The 26471-nt window shown below is 48.6% G+C and overlaps 2 protein-coding genes across 5 annotated transcripts; one reads left to right on the top strand and one right to left on the bottom strand.

The window, feature by feature from the left end:
- Nucleotides 1-7138: 7138 nt before the first annotated feature.
- On the top strand, nt 7139-15946 carry CA14 (carbonic anhydrase 14). 2 transcript variants are annotated; one of them, XM_007531588.3, is made up of 11 exons: nt 7143-7978; nt 9710-9730; nt 12335-12514; nt 13265-13407; nt 13619-13714; nt 13902-13968; nt 14583-14740; nt 14825-14948; nt 15135-15155; nt 15314-15398; nt 15509-15946. In XM_007531588.3, the coding sequence occupies exons 1-11, from the start codon at nt 7924-7926 to the stop codon at nt 15570-15572; spliced, it is 1014 nt and encodes a 337-aa protein (XP_007531650.1). In that variant the 5' UTR covers nt 7143-7923; the 3' UTR covers nt 15573-15946. The 2 variants fall into 2 exon arrangements, with proteins under 2 accessions (XP_016047388.1, XP_007531650.1); XM_016191902.2 differs by lacking the exon at nt 12335-12514 and having other exon boundaries at nt 7139-7978.
- Nucleotides 15947-16269: 323 nt separating this feature from the next.
- Nucleotides 16270-20151, bottom strand: APH1A (aph-1 homolog A, gamma-secretase subunit). 3 transcript variants are annotated; one of them, XM_007531562.2, is made up of 7 exons: nt 19805-20147; nt 19123-19293; nt 18892-18965; nt 18540-18662; nt 18258-18385; nt 17414-17537; nt 16270-17078 (listed from the first exon to the last, which is right to left on the bottom strand). In XM_007531562.2, exons 1-7 carry the CDS (start codon nt 19915-19917, stop codon nt 17014-17016), a joined length of 798 nt encoding a protein of 265 aa, XP_007531624.1. In that variant the 5' UTR covers nt 19918-20147; the 3' UTR covers nt 16270-17013. The 3 variants fall into 3 exon arrangements, with proteins under 3 accessions (XP_007531624.1, XP_060057743.1, XP_060057744.1); XM_060201760.1 differs by lacking the exon at nt 18540-18662 and having other exon boundaries at nt 19805-20151; XM_060201761.1 differs by lacking the exon at nt 19123-19293 and having other exon boundaries at nt 19805-20150.
- Between the last annotated feature and the right edge of the window lie 6320 nt (nt 20152-26471).

Here is a 26471-nt window from a genome sequence, read left to right as displayed (position 1 = left end):
AATTTATCTATGAGACAGAGAATCAGAGCATCATTCCAGCAAATTTGATGCCAGGGATCAGATCTGAGTCCCTATGCCTACAGTCTTGTGTTCTAGCAGAAATCCCTACCCCAGCTGCAAGACTTTCTTTACATGACACCATGTCTTTTATTTTTATTTATTTTATTATCTTTATTGGATAGAGACAGCCAGAAATTGAGAGGGAAGAAAGTGATAGAGAGGGAAAGTCAGAAAGACACCTTCAGCCCTGCTTCATCACTTGTGACGCTTTCCTCTTGCAGGTGGGGATGGGGGCTCGAACCTGGGTCCTTGCGTACTGTGGCATGTGCACTCAACCAGGTGCGCCACCACCTGGGCTGTATTTATTTTTTTTACAGAGACAGATAAATTTAGAGGAAAAGGTTATTGAGGGGGAGAGGAAGAAGAACCTGCAGCACTACTTCACCACCTGTGAAGCTTCCCACCTGCAAATGGGGGCCGGGTCCTTGTGCATAGTAATATGTGCACTCAGATAGATGCACCCCAGCCCAGCCATCTGACACCATGTCTTGATCTTGCCCTATCTTGAGCCAAATTTGAGGCCAGCTCCTCACCCACCCACTGGGGGAAACTTCAGCAATGTGGTGTCTGTCCTCTCTTTCTGCCTCTTTATTTTTGCAAAAGTCAACCTGGAGGCAGCCCAGGAGTTGGCTCAGCAGATAAAACATTGGATTCTCAAAGCAGGATGTCCTGTGTTTGATCCTTGATGTTGCCATGTGCCAGAGCATTGGTCAGCTCTGGCTATGGTGGTGCGGGGGATTGAAACTGGGACTTCGGAGCCTCAGGCATGTGCTACCATCTGACTCCCAGAGACACTGAATTTAAAAGGGAGGGGGGGGGAGGGGAGAGTCAGGCGGTAGCACAGTGGGTTAAGCACATGTGGTGCAAAGTGCAAGGACCTACTTAAGGATCCCGGTTCCAGCCCTCTGCTCCCCACCTGTAGGGGAGTCGCTTCACAGGCAAGTGAAGCAGGTCTACAGGTGTCTGTCTTTCTCTCCCCCTCTCTGTCTTCCCTGCCTCTCTCCATTTCTCTGTCCTATCCAACAACAATAACATCAATAATAACTACAATAATAAAATAACAAGGTCAACAAAAGGGAATAAATAAATATTAAAAAAAAAGGAAAAGGGAAAGGAAAGATAGAGGAGGAGGAGGAAGAGAGGACTTCAGCTTCACTGCTTGCAAAGCTTTCCCCCTACAGGTGGGAACCAGGGGCTTGAACCTGGGTCCTTGTGCACTATAACATGTGTGTTCATCCAGGTGTCTCTCTGTCCTGTCCAACTACAATGACATCAATAACAACAATAATAACTACAACAATAAAACAACAAGGGCAACAAAAGGGAAAATAAATAAATTGAATTGCCTATCAAATTGAAGTATGTCTGGGTCTACATTACCTCATGGAATGGCTTGCATTATCTTAAAATAAAAAAAGATTTATTTATATATTCACAGAGAGAGCATGAAAGCATAACTCTGGCACATACAGTACTGGGAATTGAATTTAAGACCACATATTTCAGGGTACCACACTTTATCCACGGCACCAACACTGATAGGAAGTCAAATCTCATTAATTCTCTCTCCTCATTGGTTCTCTTTTCTTAGCAGTTCCTTACCATTTGCACTGTTTGGAAAAGCTCCTGTGGGGGATTTTTTTTTTTTTTTTTTGCTGTTCACCTCTGAGTTTATTTATTTTTTAATACTTATTTTCCCTTTTGTTGCCCTTGTTTTTTATTGTTGCTGTAGTTATTGATGTCATTATTGTTATATAGGACAGAGAGAAATGGAGAGAGGGGGAAAGACAGAGGGGGGAGAGAAAGACAAGACACCTGCAGACCTGCTTTACCGCCTGTGAAGCTACTCAGGTGGGGTGGGGGGAAATTTAAAAATTTTTTTAAAAGATTTATTTATTTATTTCCCTTTTTGTTGCCCTTGTTTTTTATTGTTGTTGTAGCTATTGTTGTTATTGATGTCGTTGTTGTTGGGACAGAGAGAAATGGAGAGAGGAGGGGAAGACAGAGAGGGGGAGAGAAAGATAGACACCTGCAGACCTGCTTCACCGTTTGTGCAGCGGCTCCCCTACAGGTGGGGAGCGGGGGTGGGGGGGCTCCAACCGGAATCCTTTCCCCAGTCCTTGTGCTTTGCGCCAAGTGCGCTTAACCTGTGGCTGCGCTACCGCCCAACGCCTGTGGGAATTTTTTATCCCTTTTTAACTATTTTTAAACAAAATACTGCTTGGCGCTGCCATATAGTAGTATGGGGGCGCTAATCTGGGACCTCAAAGGCTCAGACATGAAAATTTTGTTTTGCACAACCACAAGACTATCTTCCCTGCTTGAGGACCATTCTTCTTTCCTTATGTTCTGCCTTCTTCTGGAGTTGAAATCTCGTATCCTCTCACCACACACTCAGAACACTTAGTAGTTTAGGTTTTTTTTTTTAATATTTATTTATTATTGGATAGAGGCAGAGAGGTTGAGAGGGGTGGGGGAGACAGGAAGAGAGACAGAGAGACACCCATAGCCCAGCTTCATCACTTGTGAAGCTTTCCCCCTTCAGGTGGGGAACAAGGGCTGGAACCTGGGTCCTTTTGCTCTGTGAGCTTAACCAGGTGCACCACCGCCTGGCCCTAGTAGATAAGGTTTTTATCGCTGTGTGATTAAATACTATTCCCCCCCCCCTTTTTTTTTAAACAACTTTTAAATTACCTTTAGCTCCTCCCCCACGACCGGAGACCCCCGTGGGTGGGGTGGGGTGGGGGGGCTCGGGCTCCAACCCAAATCCTTACGCCAGTCCTTGCGCTTTGCGCCATGTGCGTTTAACCCACTGCGCTACAGCCCGACCCCCTAAATATTGTTTTCTAAGAAGCCTCTTTTGTGTGTGTGTGTGTTTGTGTCAGGGTTATTGTTGGGGCTCGGTTATTGTTGGGGCTCAGTGCCTTACTACGAATCCACTGCTCCTGGAGGCTATTTTTTCCCATTTTGTTGCCCTGTAGTTGTTATTGTTCTTTTTTTTTCTTTATTATTTATTTCCTTTTGTTGCCCTTGTTGTTTTATTGTTGTAGTTATTATTGATGTCGTCGTTGTTGGATAGGGCAGAGAGAAATAGAGAGAGGAGGAGAAGACGGGGGAGGGGGGGAGAAAGATAGACACCTGCAGACCTGCTTCACCGCCTGCTTCACCCCTGCAGGTGGGAAGTGGGGGGCTCTAACCGGGAGCTTTCGGCGGGTCCTTGCGCTTTGCGCCACCTGCGCTTAACCGAGAGCTTGTAGTTGTTATTGTTGTCATAGCTGTTGTTGTTGGATAGGACAGAGAGAAATGGAAAGAGGCGGAAAAGGCGGAGAGGAGGAGAGATAGACACCTACAAACCTGCTTCACTGCTTGTGAAACGACCTTATGAAGGTGGGGAGCCGGGGGCTCGAACCGGTAACCTTACGCCGGCCGTGCGCTTTGCGCCATGTGCGCTTAACCCACTGCGCTGCTGCGCTACCGCCCGACTCCCTTTAAGAAGCCTCTTAAGGATCAAGCACATCTAGATACTAAATAACATTCTCCATTAGGAAAAAAAAAAAGTGAATGCTGAAAAGCAGTGATTGGAAAACAAATGCTACATTATGTACACTAAGTGACTAATTTAATTTCTATTAAAAGAAGCATAAAGTACAAAAAAAAAAAGAAGAAGAAGAAGCCTCTTAAGGAGGAAGATAACTCACCTGGTAGAGAGCATACTATGCTATGGGCGAGGACCTGGGCTCAAGCTCAGAGTCAGAGAGGAGCACTAACACAGGGGAAGCTTAAAGAGCAGAGGTGCTGTGGTGTCTTTCATTCTCTCTCTCCCTCTCAAAGGACAAGCAATAAAAGAGAAAGAACACTCTAGGAGAGATGGAATCATGCAGAGAAAAAAACCTATGGGGGGGGGGGGGGACCAAACAAGAATAACAGTAACATTCTTAAGCAAAAAGTCACCACACTGGACAGTTAGTTGTTCCCATTGCACTATGCCTAGTGGACAGCAGAGGGCACCAGAAGGCAGCAGAACACTTTGCCCTTACTTAGCAGGGTTCTGAACAACGTGAGGCTAGAACTGGAGATGCATGGATTTTAACAATGGTGCCAGAGTTTGAGTAGAAACTAGGATGATGGGAAGGTGTGTTTCCTTAAAGCTCTTGACTCCTACTTAAAGTCAGATGGCAACAAAAAAATCTCAGAAATAAAGCAAAATCAAGGCAGTTCAGGAAGGACTACGTTTTGCTGTCCTGGAAACCAAAGTCTTTGGTGGAGAGGAAGGCAGAGGGGGTGGGGGGTGATTTGGGACTAAGACGGCTTTCTGCAACAACGTTCAACTTTATAGGCTGTGTTGGAAAAATCTCCAAGCCAAAACAGCAATAAAAACATTTCTCAGAAGGAGACGCCCGCGATACAGTTGAACGAACACAATTATAAAATGTCAAAGTTCGGGTGGGGTTTTAACATAATGGTTATGCAAAGGGGCTTTCATGCCTGAGGCTCTCAAGTCCCAGGTTCAATCCCCCACACCGCCATAAACCAGAGCTGAGCAGTGCTCTGGTGAAGAAAAGAGGAGGAGGGGGAGGGGGAGGGGGAGGAGGAGGAGGAGAGAAAAAAACAAAACAAAAATAATAATAAATAAAATGTCAAAGTTCACAAACGTGCCAGCAGGGGGCGCCAGGCAAACCGCATTGTGCACCCAAGGAGGTTGTAGGGCAGCTCCAGGTGCTCTGCTGGAACTGTCCTTGGAGAGGTCATTCTGCCCTACCCCTTTCCTAGCATCAGAAGATGTCCCTGCTTTCTTCCTTTTTATAAAAATATTCTTCTGTGTTAACTATTCTGATTTCCAAGAAGTCTAAGAGACACTTTAAACCTTGTACTGAAATGAAAAATCCATAGGTAAAAAAAACGAGAGAGAAGCGCTGCTTGTGGACTCTCACTTCCGCATTCCAGTCGGACTCTGAGTGTAGCCAACCTGCTCTCACCTTTATTGTCAGCACCTTGATGGACTATTTGTAACCAATCAGCTTGTTCCGCGTCCAGCTCAATGGTTACTTTTGAGCTATAACACTGGAGAGTAACATTACGGAATTCTTAATTTTTTTTAAAAAAGTATTTCTTTATTGGGGAATTAATGTTTTTACATTCAACAGTAAATACAATAGTTTGTACATGCATAACATTCCCCAGTTTCCCATTTAACAATACAACCCCCACTATGTCATTTATCATCCTTCATGGACCTGTATTCTCCCCAGGAATTTTTCATTTTTTAAATTTATATTTATTATTATTATTATTTACCAGAACACTGATCAGCCCTGGTTTATGGTGGTGCAGGGGCTTGAACCTGGGGCTTCTGGGTCTGTTTACCTAATCATTATGCTACCTACCACTACCTCAGAATTTCTCATAACAATATTCTTCTTAGATGGGGCAGACCAGGCTTGAGGGCAATCCCCTAACATAAAACTTTTCTGGGGAGTCGGGCAGTAGCGCAGCTTAGCCCACTGAGCGCAAGTATCTGCGGAAGGATCCCAGTTTGAGCCTCCGGCTCCCCACCTGCAGGCGAGTCGCTTCACAGGTGGTGAAGGAGGTCTGCAGGTATCTATCTTTCTCTCCGCCTCTCTGTCTTCCCCTCCTCTCTCCATTTCTCTCTGAAATCAACAACAACAAAAATAATAACTACAACTACAATAAAACAAGGGCAACAAAAGGGAATAAATAAATATTTTTAAAAACTTTTCTGGCTGGGAAATAGCTCATTGTATCATGTCAGGGGACCTGGTTTGAGCTCCATGCCACCACACTGGAGGACCATACACAGGGGAAGTGTCAGGATCGGTGGGGCAGTGCTGCTGTGTTTCTTCTCCCTGTGTCTCTCCCTAAAGAAAAAAAATAAAAGTTCAGTCGGGAAAAAGGAATTCAGAAAGTGATGAGTGATCCTAAAGGAACTCACACCTACAAAAAGGTTGGCTTTGCAAACCCATCATAGGGGCTAAAGAGGCACTGACCACACCCCAGATGTGATTCTGAAGTGAAAAATTCATAGGCTCCTGGTGGACCCCCACTTCCGCACTCCAGTATGAGTGGCAGGCCCTCATTGTAGCCAAACTGCTCTCACCTTTATTGTCCACACCTTGATGGACTCTGCTTCTAACCAATCAGCTTGTGCTGTGCCCAATTTGAAGCTGATAAAAGCTGGGTGCTATGATCCAATCTTGTGCAGGTCTGGTAGGAATCAGCCTGTAACCCATAACATAAATAAATGTAACTCCCTGTCCTCCATGAGGCCTCAGGTCTCATTCTTTGGTTACTTACAAGCTATATTACAGGATTTTTATTACAATTCTGTTCCCTTGTCTCTTCTCCTGCTCCCTTACCTTCTGTTTAAACTAGTTATTGCTACTTAGATCCAGGAGATCAGAGGAAGCTCAAAAGGGTGCATCACCCTGGCAACTTGGGTGAAGTATATGCAGGAAATAGAAAGGGGGTTGGGAGGCAGGCAGCAGGCCCTTCAGGCTCTACATTCTCCAGTGGGGATTTAGGAGTGCATTCCAATCAGGATTTCGAGTCCTGTGGGGAAGCAAACACCAGGCTACATTCCGGAGCACAGCCAGTGGCTCCAGGCGCTCCCTAGCTCAGATCCCCGGAGGCGGTTTCCGCCCAGGCCCTGTTGTCCAGGCTCTGTCCTTTGTCCCGCAGGAGGGAAGACCCATAGTCCTCTTCCAGTGAAATAACATGGCCTCTCTCCCTAGCCCTCTCTCCTTCCCTTGTCTCCTCAGGCTACCTTGTTTGGATGGTGATCAGGATGGTTTCTACGGTTTCCCAACTCGCTTCTCAGCTTGGCCTCCGGGCCAGGGGTCAGTGTCCTCTTCAGTGACAAAAGCCGCCCTAGATCTGGGCTCCCTGGGGAGGGAGGCGCCTAGGACTGGAGGCCCAGTGCTGTCTCCCCATGGTGCGGCCCCTCCCCCACTGGGCACACAAATGGGCTTTATCCAACAAACAAAACCACCACCCCCTGCCGGGCCACTCAGGCACGTGGACCAGGCCTCACTGTGGGAAGGGGGTGACACGCAGGGGAGAGCAGCAGTCGCCCCAAACAACTTCTCTCTGCCTCAGTTCTCGATTTTCCACCAACCAGGATGCAGTCCAGAGATTCCTACCCCCACCCACTTGCATCCTGAGTTTTCAGCTTCTATAAGCTACCTGTCCCCCAACTCTGGACTCTGTACCCAGCCCAAACCCCAGTCTGAGGCAGCTCAATTTTTGCTGGGGCATGGGAACAGTTTGCCCACTCTGCCCAGGGGAGTCTCTCCTCCAAGAAAACAGATGAGTAATGGTGGTGTCCCCCCGAGAAGACTACACTGAAACCTCAGGCTATCCTGCTCTGCACCGTACAGGGACAGGGACCAGAGTTCGCCCCATAGCTAGGCTCCTGAGCTAGGCCAGGGCTCTTGTGTAGCCCAGTGCTCTGGCTAGGAGGGGGCCACACTGCATGCCTAATCAGCTATTTAAGGAGCTGTGGACCAACCAGCCAGCCAAGCGCCCCCCCTCCCCACGGAAGCCCGCCAGAGCCACCTTAAAAGCAAAAGGCGATTGGGAAGTCACTGGCCAACAAGTGAAGACTGCAGGAGATAAAAGAGGGCAGAGGCAGAAGCAGCAGATTTGTCTGGGGGCAGGGGAGCCAGAAATTCAGGGCACCCTCCTAAAAGCCAACCCCCTTGGAGGCCCCCAGACACACACACACACACACACACACATACATACACACACACACACACACACACACACCTCCCTCTTACTCCACACCTTCACTAGCGGTCCTCCAGGCCCAAACTTCCAGCACTTGGTGCTCCCTCCTGGGATACCATGTTCTCCTTCACCCTGCTGCTACAAGGGATCTGGATCCTGGCTGCAGACGCGGGTAGGTGCATCTGGGTGTCTGTGCAGATGTCCATGTGCCCTTGTGGCCATGTCTGCCTCATGGGGGAGGGAGGAGACTAAAAGGAAGCCTGAGGGGCTAGAATAATGGGGGGGGGGGGTAGACCACCTTCCTTCTTGTCCCTTAACTTTCCATTCTCGATGGTGGGTGGTGGAGATGGAGGGACAGGATCAGCACTGTGTGTGCACCTCAGAATCTCTCTGCAGGCTACATACTTTCTCCTCTGGAGCTCTTTCCCCTACTGCCCCAGTGCCAGGCAGCCCTCTTGGCCTTCTTTAGTGACCAACTCTGCCAATTAGGGCACCTCAGAAACCTGAGGTCTGTCTGGGAATGGGGGTGGGGGGTCTATCTGCATCTCCTGCCTAACTCAGGCCTTGGTCCACTTTGTGTACCTAATGGTTGGGGTTCCTCTTGATTGGCACAAACTTTTCCCTGAAAGCCGAGGCAGTAACCTTCAGCACTTACTACTCCCCTTTCTACTTCCCAAAGGTCTCCCAGGAAATGCAGGAGAGCAGAGCTGAGGTGCTCCCAGGACACCCTCTCCCTTCATTTCTGGGATTCCAGTGCCTGGTAGAGCACTCAGCATGTAGCGGGTGTGCAGTTAAAAGTTGCTTGGAAGAAGAGACCATAATGGGGGTGGGAAGGGGTGGGGGCAAATAGAGAGTTACTAACTGCATCTAGAAACAAAAGAAAGCAGCTGAGCAAGAGAAGCTGGGCTGTGAGTTCTGCATGGGAAGGGCTTGGTGGGCGGGAAGGGCGAGGCTGTTACCTCCATGGCCTCCTCCGAACTTTCTGCATCAAAGGATGGGCTTTGGACGCCACCAAGGATAAGGTCCAAAGCATCAAGGAAGTCAGAGGGATTGAATGAATGCGAGAGACAGCAAGAGAGAGGTACTGAAGACTCTGCTCCAAAGTTCCCAGCAGTGGTCAATGCAGAGGAAAGCCTGCAAGCTGCCCCTTTTCCCCTTCAGTCTGGCCTTGGGTGCAAGCCGAACCGGCAGTCCCCTGGCCCGCGAGCGGAGACGCGCTGCCGAGGGCCGGGCATGTGACCCAGCTGGCAGCCCTCCGCACCATACACAATGCTGCACTTTTCATGCTGGCCCCGCCGCCCGGCTGCAGTGCCCACCCACCAGCCTCCACGTGCAGTGCGTAGACCCTCAGCGCCTCGCGCCAACCGGGGAGCCTGAGCGCACAGGCGCCCCGCGGCGGGGGAGGCCTTTGGCGCCGCGGGGACCCGTGGCCTCCAGTGTCCATTCACCGCTCGGGTGCCCTTGAAGCCCCGCAGCGCTTCCAAGCAAAGCAACAATGGCCCCGCTCCCCTCAGGAGCCGCGCCGCCCTCACGCGGAGCCCTCCTCCTCCTCGCACCCCCACTACAGCCCCCGCAGCCCCGACAGCACCCTGAGGTGTGGGGGTGGCCTGGCGAGACCTGGGGCACGCTGAGGACTGGGCGGGCTGCATGCTCGGACCCAGGTTAAATTTAGTCTCTCCGGCATTTCTCTCCTCACATTGGCCCTCCTCTTTCCCTCCGCTAACACCAGCAAGGCCGGCTGGCGATTTAAAACCACCCCCCACCCTGACCTTTCCACCGAGGTGTCCGGTTTCAGGGCTTCCTTTGGGAAGTGGAGGGGAGGGAGGTGGAGCGAGCCGAGTGGCCTCGGGAGGGAGCCGGGAGGCCGGGCTGCTGGCTGTAACTCGGGTCACTTTGCTTGCAGGTCATCACTGGACCTACGAGGGTGAGAGCAGACCCCAGGCTTGGCGACACCCCTTTCACGCTCCACCTGATTTATGGCCTGCGGGCTGGAGGCTTTCTGCAGCTTCTCAGCCTGACCTGCACCTGCACTGTCTACCCCCACGCCCCACCCCACCATCTGATCAACAGACCCCACAACTCCTGACTCAGCAAAAAGTCAACTGAATACCCACCCCCCAGTCCCGCTGCCAGTGAGGGGGCTGAGTGAAAACCAAGGGGACAGGTCTCTCTTTCCTAATCCATTCCAGCCCTCCCCTGCACCACCTGTTTCTGGGACCATGACAGAGCTAAAGGTCAGGGGTGAGGAAGCGGTTAGCAAGAGCTCCTGTGACCCTAGGGAAAGTGGAACTCTCTTTCATTGAATCTGTGGTTAATAAAAAATTGCAGTACCCTGCAAGGCCCAGTGTGAAAACTCAGGAGCTCTGAATCCCATCACCACTTAATAAGCCCCACCCCACATCGCCCCCAGAATCCTCTATATCTCTAAGGACATTTTATTGCTCATTTTCTTTATTTTATTTTATTTTACCAGAGCACTGCTCAGCTTTGGCTTATGGTGGTGTGGGGGACTGAACCTGGATTTTAGAACCTCAGGCATGAGAGTCTCTTTGCATAACTATTATGCTATCTACCCCTGCCCCTCTCATTTTCGTTAATATTAACTGTTTTTTTAATTTGATAGGATAGAGAGAAATTTATGCGGAAGGGAGAGATAGAGAAACACCTGCAGCTCTACTTCACCATTTGTGAAGCTTCCCCCTGCAGGCGGGGAAGGGGCTAGAACCTGGGTTCTTGCGCATGATAATATATGTCCTTCACCAGAAGTATGCCATGCTAGTCTGTTTCCTTTCTTTCCTTTTTTCTTTCTTTTCTCATTTCTTTCTTTCTCCCTTTTAAGTTTTTTTTTTTAATTCAAAATGGGGGGAGGCAGAGGGAGAAAAGTGAACCAGAGCATCACTATCGCACATGCAGTGGCAAGGATCAAGTTAATGACATCAAACTTGAGAGTCTAAGGCTTTATCCATTGCTCCAACACCCAGGCCACCCTGGTAGTCCTACATCTTATCTAGTCCCAGGTCTTTCTTCTTTTTTTTAAGTTTTATTATTTATTTATTTATTGGATAGACACAGCCAGAAATTGAGAGGGGAGGGGAAGATAGAGAGGGAGACACAGGACACCCGCAGCCCTACTTCACAGCTCACAAAGCTTTCCCCATGCAGGTGGGGACTGGGGGCTTGAACCTAGGTCCTTGCACGATGTAACATGCACACTCAACCAGGTTCATCACCACCCAGCACCCCTCTTTCTTCTTCTTCTTAAGCTTTTCTCTCTTTTTAAAAAATATTTATTTAGTTAGTTTGGATAGAGAGAGAGAAATTTAGAGGGAATGGGGAAATTAAGAGGGAAAGAAGTACAAGGACCGGCATAAGGATCCTGGTTCGAACCCCGGCTCCCCACCTGCAGGGGAGTCGCTTCACAGGCGGTGAAGCAGGTCTGCAGGTGTCTGTCTTTCTCTCCTCCTCTCTGTCTTCCCCTCCTCTCTCCATTTCTCTCTGTCCTATCCAACAAGGACAACAACAATAATAACTACAACAGTAAAAAAAAAAAAAAAAAAAAAAAAACAAGGGCAACAAAAGGGAATAAATAAAATATTTAAAAAATAAATTAAAAAAACTTAAAAAAAATAAATAAACTTTAAAAAAAAAGAGGGAAAGAGACAGAGAGACACCTGGAGTACTGTTTCAGTACTTGTGAAGCTTCCTGCAGGTGGGGACCAAGGGGACCTGGATCCTTGCACATTGCAATGTGTGTGTTCAAGCAGGTGTGCCACCACTTGGCCCCTTTTTCTTCTCCCCCCTCCTCCTTTACTTTATTTATTTTCCCTTTTGTTGCCCTTATTGTTTTTTATTGTTGTTGTAGTTATTGATGTCATCATCATTGGATAGGACAGAGAGAAATGGAGAGGGGAGGGGAAGACAGGGAGGGAGATAGACACCTGCAGACCTGCTTCACTGCCTGTGAAGTGACTCCCCTCCAGGTGGGGAGCCGGGGGCTTGAACTGGGATCCTTGCACAGGTCCTTGTGCTTCACAGTTATGTGAGTTTAATCCAGTGCACTACCACCCAACCCCCTATAGGCATACTTTTTTTTTTTTTAACCAGAGCACTGCTCAGCTCTGGCTTATGGTGGTGCAGGGGATTGAACCTGGGACTTCCGGAGTCTCACGCATGAGAGATTCTTTGCATAGCCATTATGCTATCTACTACCCTCTGCCTAGGCAGACTTTCTATCCATTCTCTTCCTCTCAGTCAGCTGTCTTGTCCTGGAAGTTGAGTGACAGGCACAATTGCCTCTTTGCCAGGAGTTGGGAGAACAGCACAGCTGGATAGTGAGGGCAGCCTCACTTCTAGCCCAGCAGGGACCCTGCCTCACAACCCTGTGCAGCCAGTTCCACCTGGGGTGGAGGGAGGTGCATGTGTTTTCTCCACATCTATACATAACTTGGTGGGGAGGAGGGACTGTTGAAGTGGGGAGCTGGAGTTGGGGGGAGGGGTCAGGACAGTTCTTTGTGGTAACCCCCACCAGGACAACATGGTCAAGACCACTGGGAAGCCTCTTACCCGGAGTGTGGGAGCAATGCCCAGTCCCCCATCAATATCTGGACAGACAGCGTGGTTTTTGACCCTGACTTGGCTGTCCTAAAGCTCGTCGGCTATGAGCAGCCTGTTGCCACCCCTTTGGAGCTGCACAACAACGGCCACACAGGTAAGGCATTCAGGCACCAGTCCCAAGCTCAGGAGTCCAAGGAAAACAGCATTCTCCCTGCTTCTGAGTTCTCAAGCAGCTTCCTCCATGGACTTAGAGGTGTGAAAATGGGTGTGAGACTCCCATAGATAAAATCTGGGTGGAAGCCAGGAGGTGCTGCATTAGTAGAGTACACACGATAGTGTTTGGGGACCCAGGTTCAAGCCCCAGGCTACCATCAGCAGGAAGGAAGCTTCATGGGTGGTGGAACAGTGCTACAGGTGTCTATCTCCCCCCGCCCCCTTCAAGGTCTGCTTCTGACCAAAATATTGGGTTGTCAGAAAAGTTATGACACATTTTTCCATAGAAAAATACATTATGAATGGTCTGGGAGTGGCACAGTGGATAAAGTGTTGGACTCTCAAGCATAAGGTCCTGAGTTCGATCCCCAGCAGCACATGTACCAGAGTGATGCTTGTTTTTTCTCTCTCCTCCTATCCCTCTGATTAATGAATAAATAAAATATTTTTAAAAATACATTATGACTTTCCAGACAACCCAGTAAATAAAGTTGGTGTCCACACTCCTCTGATCAAGCCCAATGGACAGATCTGTAGTATGGCATCAACTTGATCTTCATGGGACATGGAGGTGGGGGGGTAAGGAGGGTACTAGAAAAAAACATGGCTTATGGGGAGAACTGGGTGCCAAACAGGGAGGGTGGTCTCCACATTCCTTTTCCAACTCTGGTTTGCTCTCTTGTCCTTATAGTACAACTCTCTCTGCCCCCTACCCTCTATTTGGAGGGGCTCCCCCGAAAATATGTAGCCGCTCAGCTCCACCTGCACTGGGGGCAGAAAGGATCCACTGGGGGCTCTGAGCACCAGATCAACAGTGAAGCCACAGCAGCAGAGGTACCAGGGATCAGAGCACCTCGGGGTAGGACAGAGTGACAAGGCTGGTTGGTACACCAGGGGAGAAAGGAACTCAACACTCAAAACTTGGGGAGACCAAGTCAACCTTAGTAGGACAGATTTAGGATGTATAATGGTTAGGGTCATCGGTCTAGGGAGGGAGAAGTGGGGAGACATTGTATGACTCATCCTCCTTCCCCCTCCCATCAAGCTCCACATCGTGCATTATGATTGCGATTCCTATAACAGCTTGAGTGAGGCTGCTCAGAGCCCTCAGGGCCTGGCCGTCCTGGGCATCCTAATTGAGGTCAGTGATCAGAGACACCCCCCCCTTTCTCCCCATTCTTTCTGCACTCCTCCCTACTCCCATCCTCTATCTCAGCCTGTATCTATTGTTTTCCCTCCCAAGACAGTCACAATCCTGTCTGTCCATTTATCCTCTGTACACTGTCTTACTTCAGAGACTCATTCTAAACTCTGCATTCTCTCTCCAGGTAGGTGACACTGAGAATCCAGTTTATGAGCACATTCTCAGTCACTTGCATGAAATCAGGCACAAAGGTGAGCCCTAAAAGTTATATTTAATTTTATACCAAAGCATACTCAGCTCTGGCTTCTGGTGGTGCTGGAGATTGAACCCGGTGCCTCAGGCATGAAAGGCTTTTTGCATAACCTTTATGCTGTCTCCCCAGCCCTTGAAAGTCTATCTTAGAGGGCCAGGGGGTGGTACACCTGGTTGAGCACACATGTTATAGTGCACAAGGACCCAGGTTCAAGCCCCCGGTCCCCACCTGCAGGGGGAAAGTTTCGCAAGTGGTGAAGCAGGGCTGCAGGTATCTCTCTGTCTCTCTCCCTATCTCTTCTTCCCTCTCAATTTCTGACTGTCCCTCCAATAAATAATACAAAAAGAAAAAAATGGAGCAGTGCTGTGTAGTCTCTCCTATCTGAAATAAAAGGACTAGAAAAAGTCAGCCAGGAGCAGGGGGCTCCTATAAACAGGAAGTCCCAGGAAAACACACATACACACCACCACTGTCCCCATCGCCATCATCTATTTTAGGACATGAGAAACTTAAGGGGCCTGGGTTGAGGCAGTGAGTTGGAGCGGGGGTCATCCTTGAGACCAGGTCCTGGCAAGCTAGAGGGAACAAGAATCCAAATCTGTCCTCCTACAGATCAGAAAACCTTGGTGCCTTCCTTCAACATGAGAGGGCTGCTACCTCTGCAGCTGTGGCAATTCTTCCGCTACAATGGCTCACTGACCACACCACCCTGCTACCAGAGTGTTCTCTGGACAGTCTTCAGCCAGCGGGCCCAGATCTCCAGGGCACAGGTAAGTGGCAGGGCTCTGGGATATCACCACTTACCAACCCGCCCAAGTGACACCCCCACCCCCCACACACACTCTACTCCTCAGCTGGAAAAGCTTCAAGAGACACTGTTCTCCACGGAAGAGGGGTTATCCTCTGAGCTCTTGGCACAGAACTACCGAGTCCCCCAGCAGCTCAATCAGCGCACAGTCTTCGCTTCTTTCATCCAAGGTGACTGAAGAGGACGCAGAGAGGGAAAACTGAGGGACTTAGTGGGATGAACTAGAGAGCTCCTGGGAAGGAAAGGAAGGTTAAGAGGGAGATGGGGGACCAAGAACCAACCCCAGAAGATAGATGGTTGCTCTGGGGAACTGTTCCTAGTGAGAAGCGACTCTAACCTGTTTCCTTCTCTTACAGAGGAGTCCTTATACACCACAGGTAAGCTAGCTGTTGCTGCTGCTGCTGCTAAGGGAGGGGGTTGCCCTCAGGGATGGAGGGTAAGACTCAAGATGGGGGGGCTGACTTTAGGGATGGAGGGAAAGACCCACCATCTCCCTTACTACCAGGCAGACCCCCTCCATCGTTATCTGTTGCAGGTGAAATGCTGAGTCTAGGTGTGGGGATCCTGGTTGGCTGTCTCTGCCTTCTACTGGCCATCTATCTGATTGCTAGAAAGATCCGGTGAGGTCTTACTTACCCTTGCTCCCCTCCTTTCTTTGCTTTTGGAAAGCTTGCTCCTATCTCCATCTCTGCTGTCTCACACATTACACTAGTTATGCCTCCTCTTCTAGGAAGAAGAGGATGGGAAACCGGAAGAGTGTGGTCTTCACTTCAGCACGTACCACAGAGACCTAGGTGTCCCCTCAGCCACAGGGTGCTTCTAAAATGGGGCGCAAGGACTAGATAGAAACAACTGACAACATACAACTCTCCTTCCCCTGGACAGCCCCTATGGAGAGACATATCAGGCTCTCAAAGAAAAAACAGCAGCTCCCAGCCTCCCAGAACTTGTAGAAGGAAATCAGGACACACTGATGCTTTCACCAGAGGGTAAACTGAGTTTAGTTGTAGAAGTTAGGGAGGTACCCCAAACCCTCCACTCCTGCTCTTTCATGTGCCAATCCCTGTATGTAGTGAAAGATCTCCCTCTACGAGAAAGGGTTGTTAGTATTGGGAGATATATATTGATTTTGGTTTAGTGTACTTGGAAATTAAAGTTTCCGATCCCATCTCTGGCCTTAACTTTGGGGCTCCTGACAGTGAAAAAGTTCCTGAATCCTTCAGGTGGCAGAAGTGGGCAAAGGAGCAGAAGCATGTGTCAGTGACTCCTTCTTCACTAATCCTGGTGTGTGTGTGTGGGGGGGGGGGGGAATGAATTTTCCAGAAAATTCATTGAAGCCTGTGACAGATTTCTGCCCTTGTTTTGAAACTAGTATGTGTGGGGGGGTCAGAGGTAATCTGGTCAGCAAGACTGGCCAAGAGACAGGAACAGGCAGAAATCTTAGCAGTGTATCATGTCTACCCCACCTTTCAGAGTCAAGTTCCCCCACAATTAGAAAGTCCTTTTTATTAGTCAAAATCACAATCACCTTGATTAAAAGGATGGGGACACACCATCCTCAGCAGAAAATGATACAGTTTATAAAACCTCTCCCCTCCCACCCCCATCCCAATTAAAAACTAGAAAAAAAAAATCTGCCCTCCTGCCCTGCGATGGTATGGTGGTTTGACTCCTCCAGGGCACTGCTGCTCTGGGGTGGGTCCCACAGTGCCCTCCACTTCACCTTGGGGAGAGGAGGGAGGCTGGTGGTCAAGGAGGTGAAAACATTAGTTCCAGTAATACCAGTTCCCAAACATGCACTTCCTTCCTTCCTTCCTTCCCTCTTTCCCCCAAGGCTGGGATGAAGGGGAAAGATAGATATGAGCCCAGCCAAGAGGAAGCCATTCAAAGAGAAAAAATACAATCCAAGGAGCAGGCCAAGAGTCCAAACATACCTCCTCCCTCCACCCACTCAAAAAAAAAAAAAAAAAAAAAAGGCAGTTTGGGGTCTTTACCACACCAAAAATGGTTCCCCTCGGGCCTGAGAAAAAGATCAAGTTGTCCAGTCTGGGGAGAGAGTGCTGGGAAACTCACAGCTCATCTACCCCTGAGCTGCCAGTACTTTCATCTCCATGGCAATGGCTAAACTAGGTCCCTTTCCTTGGCCACCTGCACTGTCCACAACTGGAGATGGAGAAATACAGGGTGAGGAGATCAGGAGGGCACCCCAGGCCCCGGGGTCCCCCCCAGGTTCCCTCAGTCCTCGGGTGGGATGCGCAGGGCAGAATACACCATCACCCGACTGTCCTCCTGCCGTCGGCCTGCAGAGGGGAAGGGGGGTGAGTCTTGGGCAGGGTGAGAGCAGAGCACTGACACATGGGGAGTCCTGGACAACAAGGGGGTCCCCAGGTGGTGGGGATAAGAGCGGATTCAAACCCACCAGTCACTGACTGGCTGGCCCCAGGCTGTTCCTGGGAAAGCCTAGAGACTAAAGGTCACGAGTGGACAAAGCAAGACCCAGAAGGTGGTGGGAGAGACCAACGAGAAGGAGGCAGACTGGTGGGCAGTGGGTCTGGGTTGGGGCTGGGCTCAGTCATGGGCAGTGGGCAAGCAGGAGGGATCTGGCAGGCGAGCGGTCCAGAAAGTCAGTCCTTACACGAGAGGCTGCGCTGGATACTTCGAAGGGACCCTCCAGCTGTGATGAACGCCCAGAGCCCCATGGAAACAGTGACTGCATAGATGGGCAACAAGCTGGCCTCATACCAGGGGTTCAGGAAGGTCTGGGAGTGGGGTAAGAGTAGAAGAGAAGTTAGAATACCCCTCTGCCTGGTTCTCCGCTCCCTTTTGCACCTCTGATCCAAACCTCCCCCAGAGAGCTCACTCAAAAGCCCCTGTGCTTCCCTTCAGAGCACCAACATCTTGTGAGGGGAACTTTTGGTTTTCAGTCCCCTGGAATTCTGCCACTCCTGCCCAATTCAAGCCACCTGCATTACAGCTTGATTAACCCATTCAGACTCCTCCCCCAAGCATGTTATACAACTGATGCTGAAATAAAAGACTTCATCCTAAGATGTCTTAAGATGTTAAAAAGGGAAGCCAGGTGGTAGCACACCTGGTTGAGTGCACATGTTACCATGTGCAAGGAAGGACCCAGGTTCAGGGCCCTGCTCCCCGCCTGCAGGGAGGAAGTTTCACGAATGGTGAAGCAGTACTACAGGTGTGTGTGTTTCTCTCCCCTTCTCTCTCTCTCCCTTCTCTTTCAGTTTCTCACTGTCTCTATACTGTGGTAGAGCTTTGAACTTTGATGAGGTCCTGAGTTTGATCCCCAGCACTGCAATATGCCAGAGTGATGCTCTGGCCTCAGTATCTCACTCAAACATGTGTCTGTGTGCCACACACTCTCTTTCTCCATAAATAAAATGTTAAAAAGCAAGACTCAAATCTCCCCCCCACTGCAGTCTCTGGTGAATTATTTTCTCCTAATACAGGTCCCAACTCACCAGTCCTGATGTCAGTAGGTGACTCCCAACCACCAGGCCCAAAGCCCAGTATCGCCTCCTCTCGCAGGCATCAAAGAACACGACTCCCCAAAAGGTGTGAAGCAGGATGATGGCTGCGGTCAGAAAAGCTACAGGGAGGGAGATAGGGATGAGACACCTTCTGATGCTTCACCCAGCTTCCTGAGAAGTGGAGCCAAAGAAGCCTCCCAAGGGAGGGCCAGTAAGTCCTATCAAGCCCAGGGTCAGATGGGACACAAAGGCGAGACAGGACGTGGGTCTTACCTGAAGTCAGGAAGTAATAGGGTGAGTCTCCGTGGATCCCAACCACACCTGGCCCAAGAGCATCGGCCAAAATATTGATAACAGAGAAGACACCACTGATGATACCGAAGGAAAGACCAGAAACTGGGGGGAGGGAGGGTCTTATCAATGTCACAGATCACTGTAGCTGGACTGCCAGTGACCCCTCCCCATCCCCAATTCCCTCATGCCTAGGCTCTCCTCCAAACCACTTCTCCTTGGAAGCCAGGTATGAATGGAATCTAGAAGTCACTTAGAACAGATGGATATTTACAGATTTCCCTGGGAAATGGGGGCTCCAACTCCCTCCTCCAGGCCCTCTCCCTTGGCTCACCATAGGCCATCTGTCGGATGGAGATGGGTGATCTTCCGTCCTCACTCAGCGATGCTAACCCCTCATCTGCCTTCCTGGGGTGGAGTGGAGTGGGGTAAATATGAGGGAGAGCAGGACTGCACAGATTTCCCTCTGATGTCTTTCCTCCCTTAATACCTCCTTTTCCATCCCACCACCCACTTCTCATAGAACCCTTTGCCCTTCTCCCCTTCAGGCAGCCCATCTTCTTACTTAAGGAGCTTGTAGTAGGCAAAGCGGAACGCCTCTTGGAGGAGGACAGAGACTGCAGCACCAAAAATCAGAAGGCCATACTGGAGCCGGGCATCTGAGCGGTCGGTCACATGGACTAAGATGAACCAGACCACAGAGGCCAGGAGCAGGGAGACGAGCCAGAAAAATGCCCTGAAGGAAGACAAGGGCAATCAGACAGGCAAAGGGTAGGAGCAGCCAGAGAAATCAAAGGAGGGAAACAACCAAAGCTGCGGCAGGAAAAGTGGAAGTTAAACTTCCCAACAGTTAGAAAGACAGGGAGGGAATAGGGATCTAGTCGCCGAAGGGGTAGAAATGTGATTAATGAGTCTGACGAGAGCCAGAGTGTGTGAGCACTGTGGGTCGAGGTGTCCATTCCTGGATCCTCTCTTAGGGCCGGCTGAGGTCAGCACAACCCTCTCCCGAGTCCTGGTCTGGGGCCTCCTCTGGCGTCGCCGGGAGGAGTTCAGGAAGAATCTGTGCGATCCCTGGAGGGCGGAAACCAACTGCGGGAAAGGGCGAATAGCTCTGACCCCAGACTCCACCCTTTCTAATCAGCACAACCCGTTTCCCCCAACTCTGGCTCCCAGGCTAGCCCCAGTTGCTCCAATCCCTTCTGATCTCTCTCTCGGGCGCCCTCCGCATGTCCCTGGCCCCTACTCACCCCGCGACCAGGATGATGACGCGAAGCGGGTCTCCAGCCACAGTGATCAAGAAAAGCGCAAAGGCTGGACCGAAAGCAACGAAAGTGCAGCCAAAAAACACAGCGGCCCCCATGGCTGCACAGCTGGGGGCGGGGTGGAGGCCTGGCCAAGAGAGGCGAATGAAAGAAATTCACCAGCGGGGGAGTCCGCGTGGGGTGGCGACGCGACCCCGTAAGGGGCGCGATGCAATGTCACCCCCGAACCCCGAGGAAGGGGAAGGGGGGGAGCACCAAAATCCCAGATACTGGTCCGCGCGACTTCCTCTACGGAAGCCGACAAGGGGACAAAACCCGCTGCAGCCCCATGGCCACCTCCCATCTAATCTCCGCCCCCAGATGCCAATGAAGGCCGGATCGGGCGGGGCGGGCCGCATGGCCTGCCGGGAGTTGTAGTTCCCCGGAGTGGGATCCTAGGAGTGGCTGGAGTCTGTTGTAGGGATTGGGCGGGTAAGGGCCAGGGCTGCAGACCGGCTCTCGTATTCCGTGGGCCGCGCTATCCCTACGTCATTTTATGGGGAAGGGCTGGAGTCTTCTTCAAGGGCGGTTGCGTGGGGGAAGATCCTGTTGGAAGCTAAGGGACAAATACAAAGAGAGTACAGGATAAACGGTGCAGGGAGATAGGGACGGGTATTGTTTTCACTTGAATGAGAGGAAATGGGCTAGAGCTAATGCCTAAGAGATGACATTTGGACAGAAAAGCAGAGTCTCTTTGAATAGACTAGGAAACCTGCAAGCCAGTATCTGGATAATGAATCTTCATCTGCAGTGAGAACGGAACCAGAGAGAAACAAGTGGAAACTGGGAAGCAAAGTGGAAAGGATTCAGAGTTAAACTTGTAAAAATCATGAAAGTTATAGGGCTGGAGGGAAAACATCACCAGCCTCTTCCCAGTCACTTGGTTCTTTTTATATCATACTTCCTTTATTTATTTTTCTGAAAATAAACTTCTATCATGTCTCTTCCTTGGTTGAGGGATAGGGGCAGGGGTTGCGTATTATTGAGGTGACAGTAAGTTGAAGCAGGAGAGGAGGACTTTGTAGACTCATTTGGATAGGCGTGGGGTTAGTTGTTTTTTTCCCCCTTTTGTTGCCTTTGTTGTTTTTCATTGTTGTTGGATGGGCTTGGAGTTAATTTTTTCCCCTTTTGTTCCCCTTGTTGATTATTGTTGTTGTTGTAGTTATTATTGTTGTTGTTATGGGTTAGTTTTTTTTTATTATTACTGGATGGAGACAGAGAGGAATTGAGAGAAGGGAAAGATAGAGAGGAAGAGAGACAGAGAGACGCCTGCAGACCTACTTCACCGCCTGTGAAGCGACTCCCCTGCAGGTGAGTGCCAGGGGTTCAAACCAGGATCATAACCGGTTCTTGTGCTTTGCACCACAAGAGCTTAATCCGCTGCGCTACCGCCCGACTCCCAGTTCTTTTTTTTTTTAAGTGATATCTTCAGTAAGTATCAGATTTTTTTCTTTTTTAAAAAAGATTTTATTTATTTATGAGAAAGATAGGAGAGGGAAAGAACCAGAAATCATTCTGGTACATGTGCTGGACCTCATGCTTGAGAGTCCAAAGCTTTATCACTGCGCCGCCTCCGGGACCACTATGGGTTAGTTCTTGAGGATGTTGAGGCAGGGGATGCAGGATATTTTAGCAAGTGAGATCTGGAATATTGTTTTTGAGAAAGTAATCAAACCACCATGGGGGAAAACTATGGAAATCATTCATATTTTATTCCATATATTTTTTGATAGTGGGTGAGACATAAAAAGAATGACAGAGACAGGAGAGACACCTGCAACACTGCTCCACCACTGGAAGCCAGGTACATGGTAATGTGTGAGTGTTCTGGGTGATTTACCACCTGGCTCACTTGGAAATTATTAAAAAGGAACCAGGTTTTCCTTCCTGGAAGTGATTTATGATTTAATGAATATGTGATATGTGTACATCCACATACATTTTTTGCATACTTCCAGGAATTCCTGGAAAGCAGCAGAAAGAATAGACTGTATACATTTTTTTTTTTTTTTTTTTTACCAGAGCACTGTTCAGCTCTGGCTTATAGTGGTGCAGGGAATTGAACCTGGGGCTTTGGAGTTCAGGCAGGAGAGACTCTTTGCATAACCATTATGCTATCTACCCCCACCCGACTATGTATATATTTACATGGAAAAATCACCAAGGTGGTCCAGGAGGTAGTGCAGTGGATAAAGCATTTGATCCTCAAACATGAGAACCTGAGTTCAATCCCCGGCAGCACATGTACCAGAGTGATATCTGGTTCTTCCTCTCTTTCTTTTTTTTTCTTTTTTAAATATATCTTTAGCAACTTTCTTTTTTTTTTTTTTAATATTTATTTTATTTATTTATTCCCTTTTGCTGCCCTTGTTGTTTTATTGTTGTAGTTATTATTGTTGTTGTCGTTGTTGGATAGGACAGAGAGAAATGGAGAGAGGAGAGTAAGACAAAGAGGAGGAGAGAAAGATAGACACCTGCAGACCAGCTTCACCGCCTGTGAAGCGACTCCCCTGCAGGTGGGGAGCCGGGGTTCAAACGGGATCCTCATGCCGGTCCTTGTGCTTTGCGCCACCTACGTTTAACCCGCTGCACTACTCCCTCTTCCTCTCTTTCTTACTCTCTTTCTCATAAATAAATCTTTAGGGACTGGGTGGTGGCACACCTGGTTGAGCGCACATGTTACAGTGCTCAAGAACCCAAGTTCCAGTCCCCTTTCTCCACCTGCAAAGGGAAAGCTTTGCAAGTGGTAAAGCAGGGCTGCAGGTGTCTCTCTTTCTTTTTCTCTCTCCCTCTCTATCTCCCCTACCCTCTCTATTTCTGGCTGTCTCTATCCAATAAATAAAGATAATAAAAAAATAGGTAAAATTTAAAATAAATAAATCTTTAAAATAAGAAAGAAAAAAATCACCAAGAAAATCCTCCCTTGTGAGATTTAAAGGGTGGGAATGCCCTGACCTGCACTCCAGAATCCCTATGTCTTGCTTCTGAGCCTAGTTATCCCAGTGGGGAAAAGAAAAGGGTCAGAGTGACTTTTTTTTCCCTCCAGGGTTATTGCTCGGTGCCTGCACCATGAATCCACCGCTTCTGGAGGCCATTTTTTCTCCTTTTTGTTGCTCTAGTTGTTGTAGCCTCCTTGTGGTCATTATTATTGCCATTGTTGATGTCGTTCGTTGTTGGATAGGACAGAGAGAAATGGAGAGAGGAGGGGAAGACAGAGAGGGGGAGAGAAAGACCCCTGCAGGTGGGGAGCCTGGGGCTAGAACCGGGATCCTTACGCCGGTTCCTGCGCTTTGCGCCACATGTGCTTAACCCACTGCGCCGCCGCCCCACGCCCCCAGAATTACGATAGCAGCCTCTGAAAGATAAGAACAGGCATTGGTGGCTCGAGAAATGGCACAATGGCTGGGATGGTTTATTTACAAACATGAGGTCCCCAGTTCAACCCCCTGGCGTCACATGCACCAGAGTGATACTGTGGCTGCACCCCAGACGCACACATCATATGTACCCCCTGCTGACTTCTTTATGGGTAGCTCCACAGTGATGTACATAGTGCCTTGCAAATAATAGCTCCTGAACAGATTTATTGTTTTTGTTTTGTTTTGTTGTTACCAATACTGGGGCTTTACTGCTCCAAGTAAACTTTTTTTTTCTTTTTAAAAAAATATTAATTCTCTTTTGTTGTCTTTGTTGAATTCTATTTTTTGTTATTATTTAAGAAAGTAGACATTAACAAAACCACAGGATAGGAGGGGTACAACTCCACACAATTCCCACCACCAGATCTCTATATCCCATCCCCTCCCCTGATAGCTTTCCCATTCTCTATCCCTCTGGGAGTATGGACCCAAGGTCATTGTGGGTTGCAGAAGGTGGAAGGTCTGGCTTCTGTATTTGCTTCCCCGCTGAACATGGGCATTGACTGGTCCGTCCATACTCCCAGTCTGCCTCTCTCTTTCCCTAGTAGGGTGGGTCTCTGGGGAAGTGGTGCTCCAGGACACATTGGTGGGGTCTTCAGTCCAGGGAAGCCTGGTCGGCATCATGCTGGCATCTGGGACCTGGTGGCTGAAAAGAGAGTTAACATACAAAGCCAAACAAATTGTTGAACAATCATGGACCCAAAGGTTGGAATAGTGCAGATGAAGTGTTGGGGGATACTCACTGCAGACTACTGTGTACTTTTGCTTTCAGGTATATATTTTGCCCCAGATTATGGATATGTGTGAAGATATGCTCTATCTCAGGGGACCTGGTCTATATCTAGGTTTTGGGACTTTGTTAGGAAGTGAACCACCTGGAATGGAATTAGAGAATACTGTGAAAGGAACGGTCTCACCCGAGTAATGAAGCTGAAGTGTTGTCATTCCACACCTGAAGTCTCTGGACACAGTCTGAGTGAAGCATGCTGAGGTGGCACTCGTTGCGTTGATTAGGTTGTGATCGGCAGGTGCAATATTATTTGATGTGAATTGAGAGCAGCATGCAGGAAAGTGTGCCCCACCGTAAGGTTCCAAGACTGAGGTAAATACAGGCACTATAGTGGAAATGTGAGGTTCCTGCTGTCTTAGGGTTCAAGAAGACAATGAATAGTTATTGTTATCATCACATTATTTGGTAATTGGGTTAACTTTGAAAAGTCCCTTTGTTAGGGTTTGCTGTATAATACCCAGTATCTTGTATATAGCTGTGCCACCAGTTGTTTCTGATCTACCTGGTCTAGGCTTTTGAGATAGTCCACATATCAAAGACTCAGCTTATGTATTAAAAAGACTCAGTCTGTGTTTTAAAAATTTCAAGACATACAATCAATTTTCCCCCTCTCATATTAATTAAGTAGTGATTTATATGACTACACCTTAATAGGAGTGTACACCATTCTCACCAACAAAAGACTTTGTCCCATTCCACCCACCCACCCCCTCTCCCCCCACCACCCCAGGAAGCCGAATGTCCACCTTCCCCCTTACCACAGGGTTTTTACTTTGGTGCCCTACTCTCAATTTAGTCAGATCCTGCTTTTAGTTTCCCTTTCTGATCTTCTTTCTCACCTTCTGTTGATGAGTGGGATCATCCTATACTCATCTTTATCTTTCTGACTTAGTTCACTTAACATAATTCCTTCTATCTCTGTCCAAGATGGGTCAGAGAAGGTAGGTTCATTGTTCTTAATAGCTGCATACCAAGTAGACTTTTTTCAGATAGTAAGGCAGAGACAGAGAGAAAGACACCACAGCATTAAATTTCTCTCAGCCTGGTGGAGGATGGACTCAAACCCAGGTTGTACAATATTGCAGACCAGGAGCCTTCCCAAGCGAGCTATCTTGCTGGCTCTGAGTATTTTTATTAACTCATATTTATTTATTTATTTACTTACTTATTATTTTTGCTGCCAGGACATCTCTGGAAGCTTCATGCCTATACAATTCAACTGCTTCCAGAAGACACTCTCTCACACACTCTCTCTCTTTCCATATAGCTGGTGAGAGATAAAGAAGACAAACTCTACAGCACTTCTACATGAAGCTTCTTCTTTGCATGGTGTTCTTGTGTGGTGGCTAGGGACTCAGACCTGCCTACTTTAAAATGTATTCTCTCCCAAGCGAGCTGTCTCTTGATCCCCTAATATCTCCCTTGTAAAAATAGTAACCAGAGGGAGTCGGGCGGTAGCGCAGCGGGTTAAGCGCAGGTGGTGCCAAACTCAAGGACTGGCAAAAGGATCCAGGTTCGAGCCCCCGGCTCCCCACCTGCAGGGGAGTCGCTTCACAGGCGGTGAAGCAGGTCTGCAGGTGTCTGTCTTTCTCTCCTCTTCTCTGTCTTCCCCTCCTCTCTCCATTTCTCTCTGTGCTATCCAACAACGACATCGATAATAACTACAACAATAAAAAACAACAAGGGCAACAAAAGGGGAATAAATAAATAAATAAATTAATTAATTAAAAAAAAAAAGTAACCAGAGGGTTGGCAAGATAATTCACCTGGATAGCGTGCTACTTTGCTATGTGTGCAGCCCGCGTTCCTGCCTGGCCCCCACCATATTGACTGAAGCTTCAGTGTTGTCTTATTTTCTCCTCTTTCTTTTTTAAAAATTTTAAATTATTTTTATGTGTTTATTGGATAGTAGAGACAGCCAGAAGTTGAGAAGGAAGGGGGAGATGGAGAGGAAGAAGCTTTCCCCATGCAGGTGGGGACCAGGGGCTTAAACCTGAGTCCTTGCACATTGTAACATGTGCATTCAACCACGTGCACCACCACCTGGCCCCTTTTCTCCTCTTTCATTATGCTTCTCTTTCTCTTCACCTGAAAAAGTCATCCTAAAGATGCACAAAAATATAATAACTGGCAACCTGAGAAGAGGCACAATGACAGAAGTTCAAACTTCCAAGCAGAAGGCCCCAGATTCCAGCCTCAACACTTTATATGAGAGAGTGCTACTCGCGTGTTCTCTCTCACTCCTATCACTTCCTATATCTTTTAAAAGTAATATATATATAATCTCTGTATTTTTTGTTTTATTTATTTATCTTAGCTTTTATATTTTGCCACCAGGGTTATTGCTGTGCCTTGGTATCTGCACAGTTAATCCACCACTCCATGGCACAACTGGTGGCCTTTT

Source organism: Erinaceus europaeus, chromosome 11 (genome assembly GCF_950295315.1).
Source record: "Erinaceus europaeus chromosome 11, mEriEur2.1, whole genome shotgun sequence".
Taxonomy (NCBI): Eukaryota; Metazoa; Chordata; class Mammalia; order Eulipotyphla; family Erinaceidae; genus Erinaceus; species Erinaceus europaeus.
The sequence above is the reverse complement of the archived record's forward strand: the minus strand, read 5'-3'. Positions and strand labels throughout refer to the sequence as shown.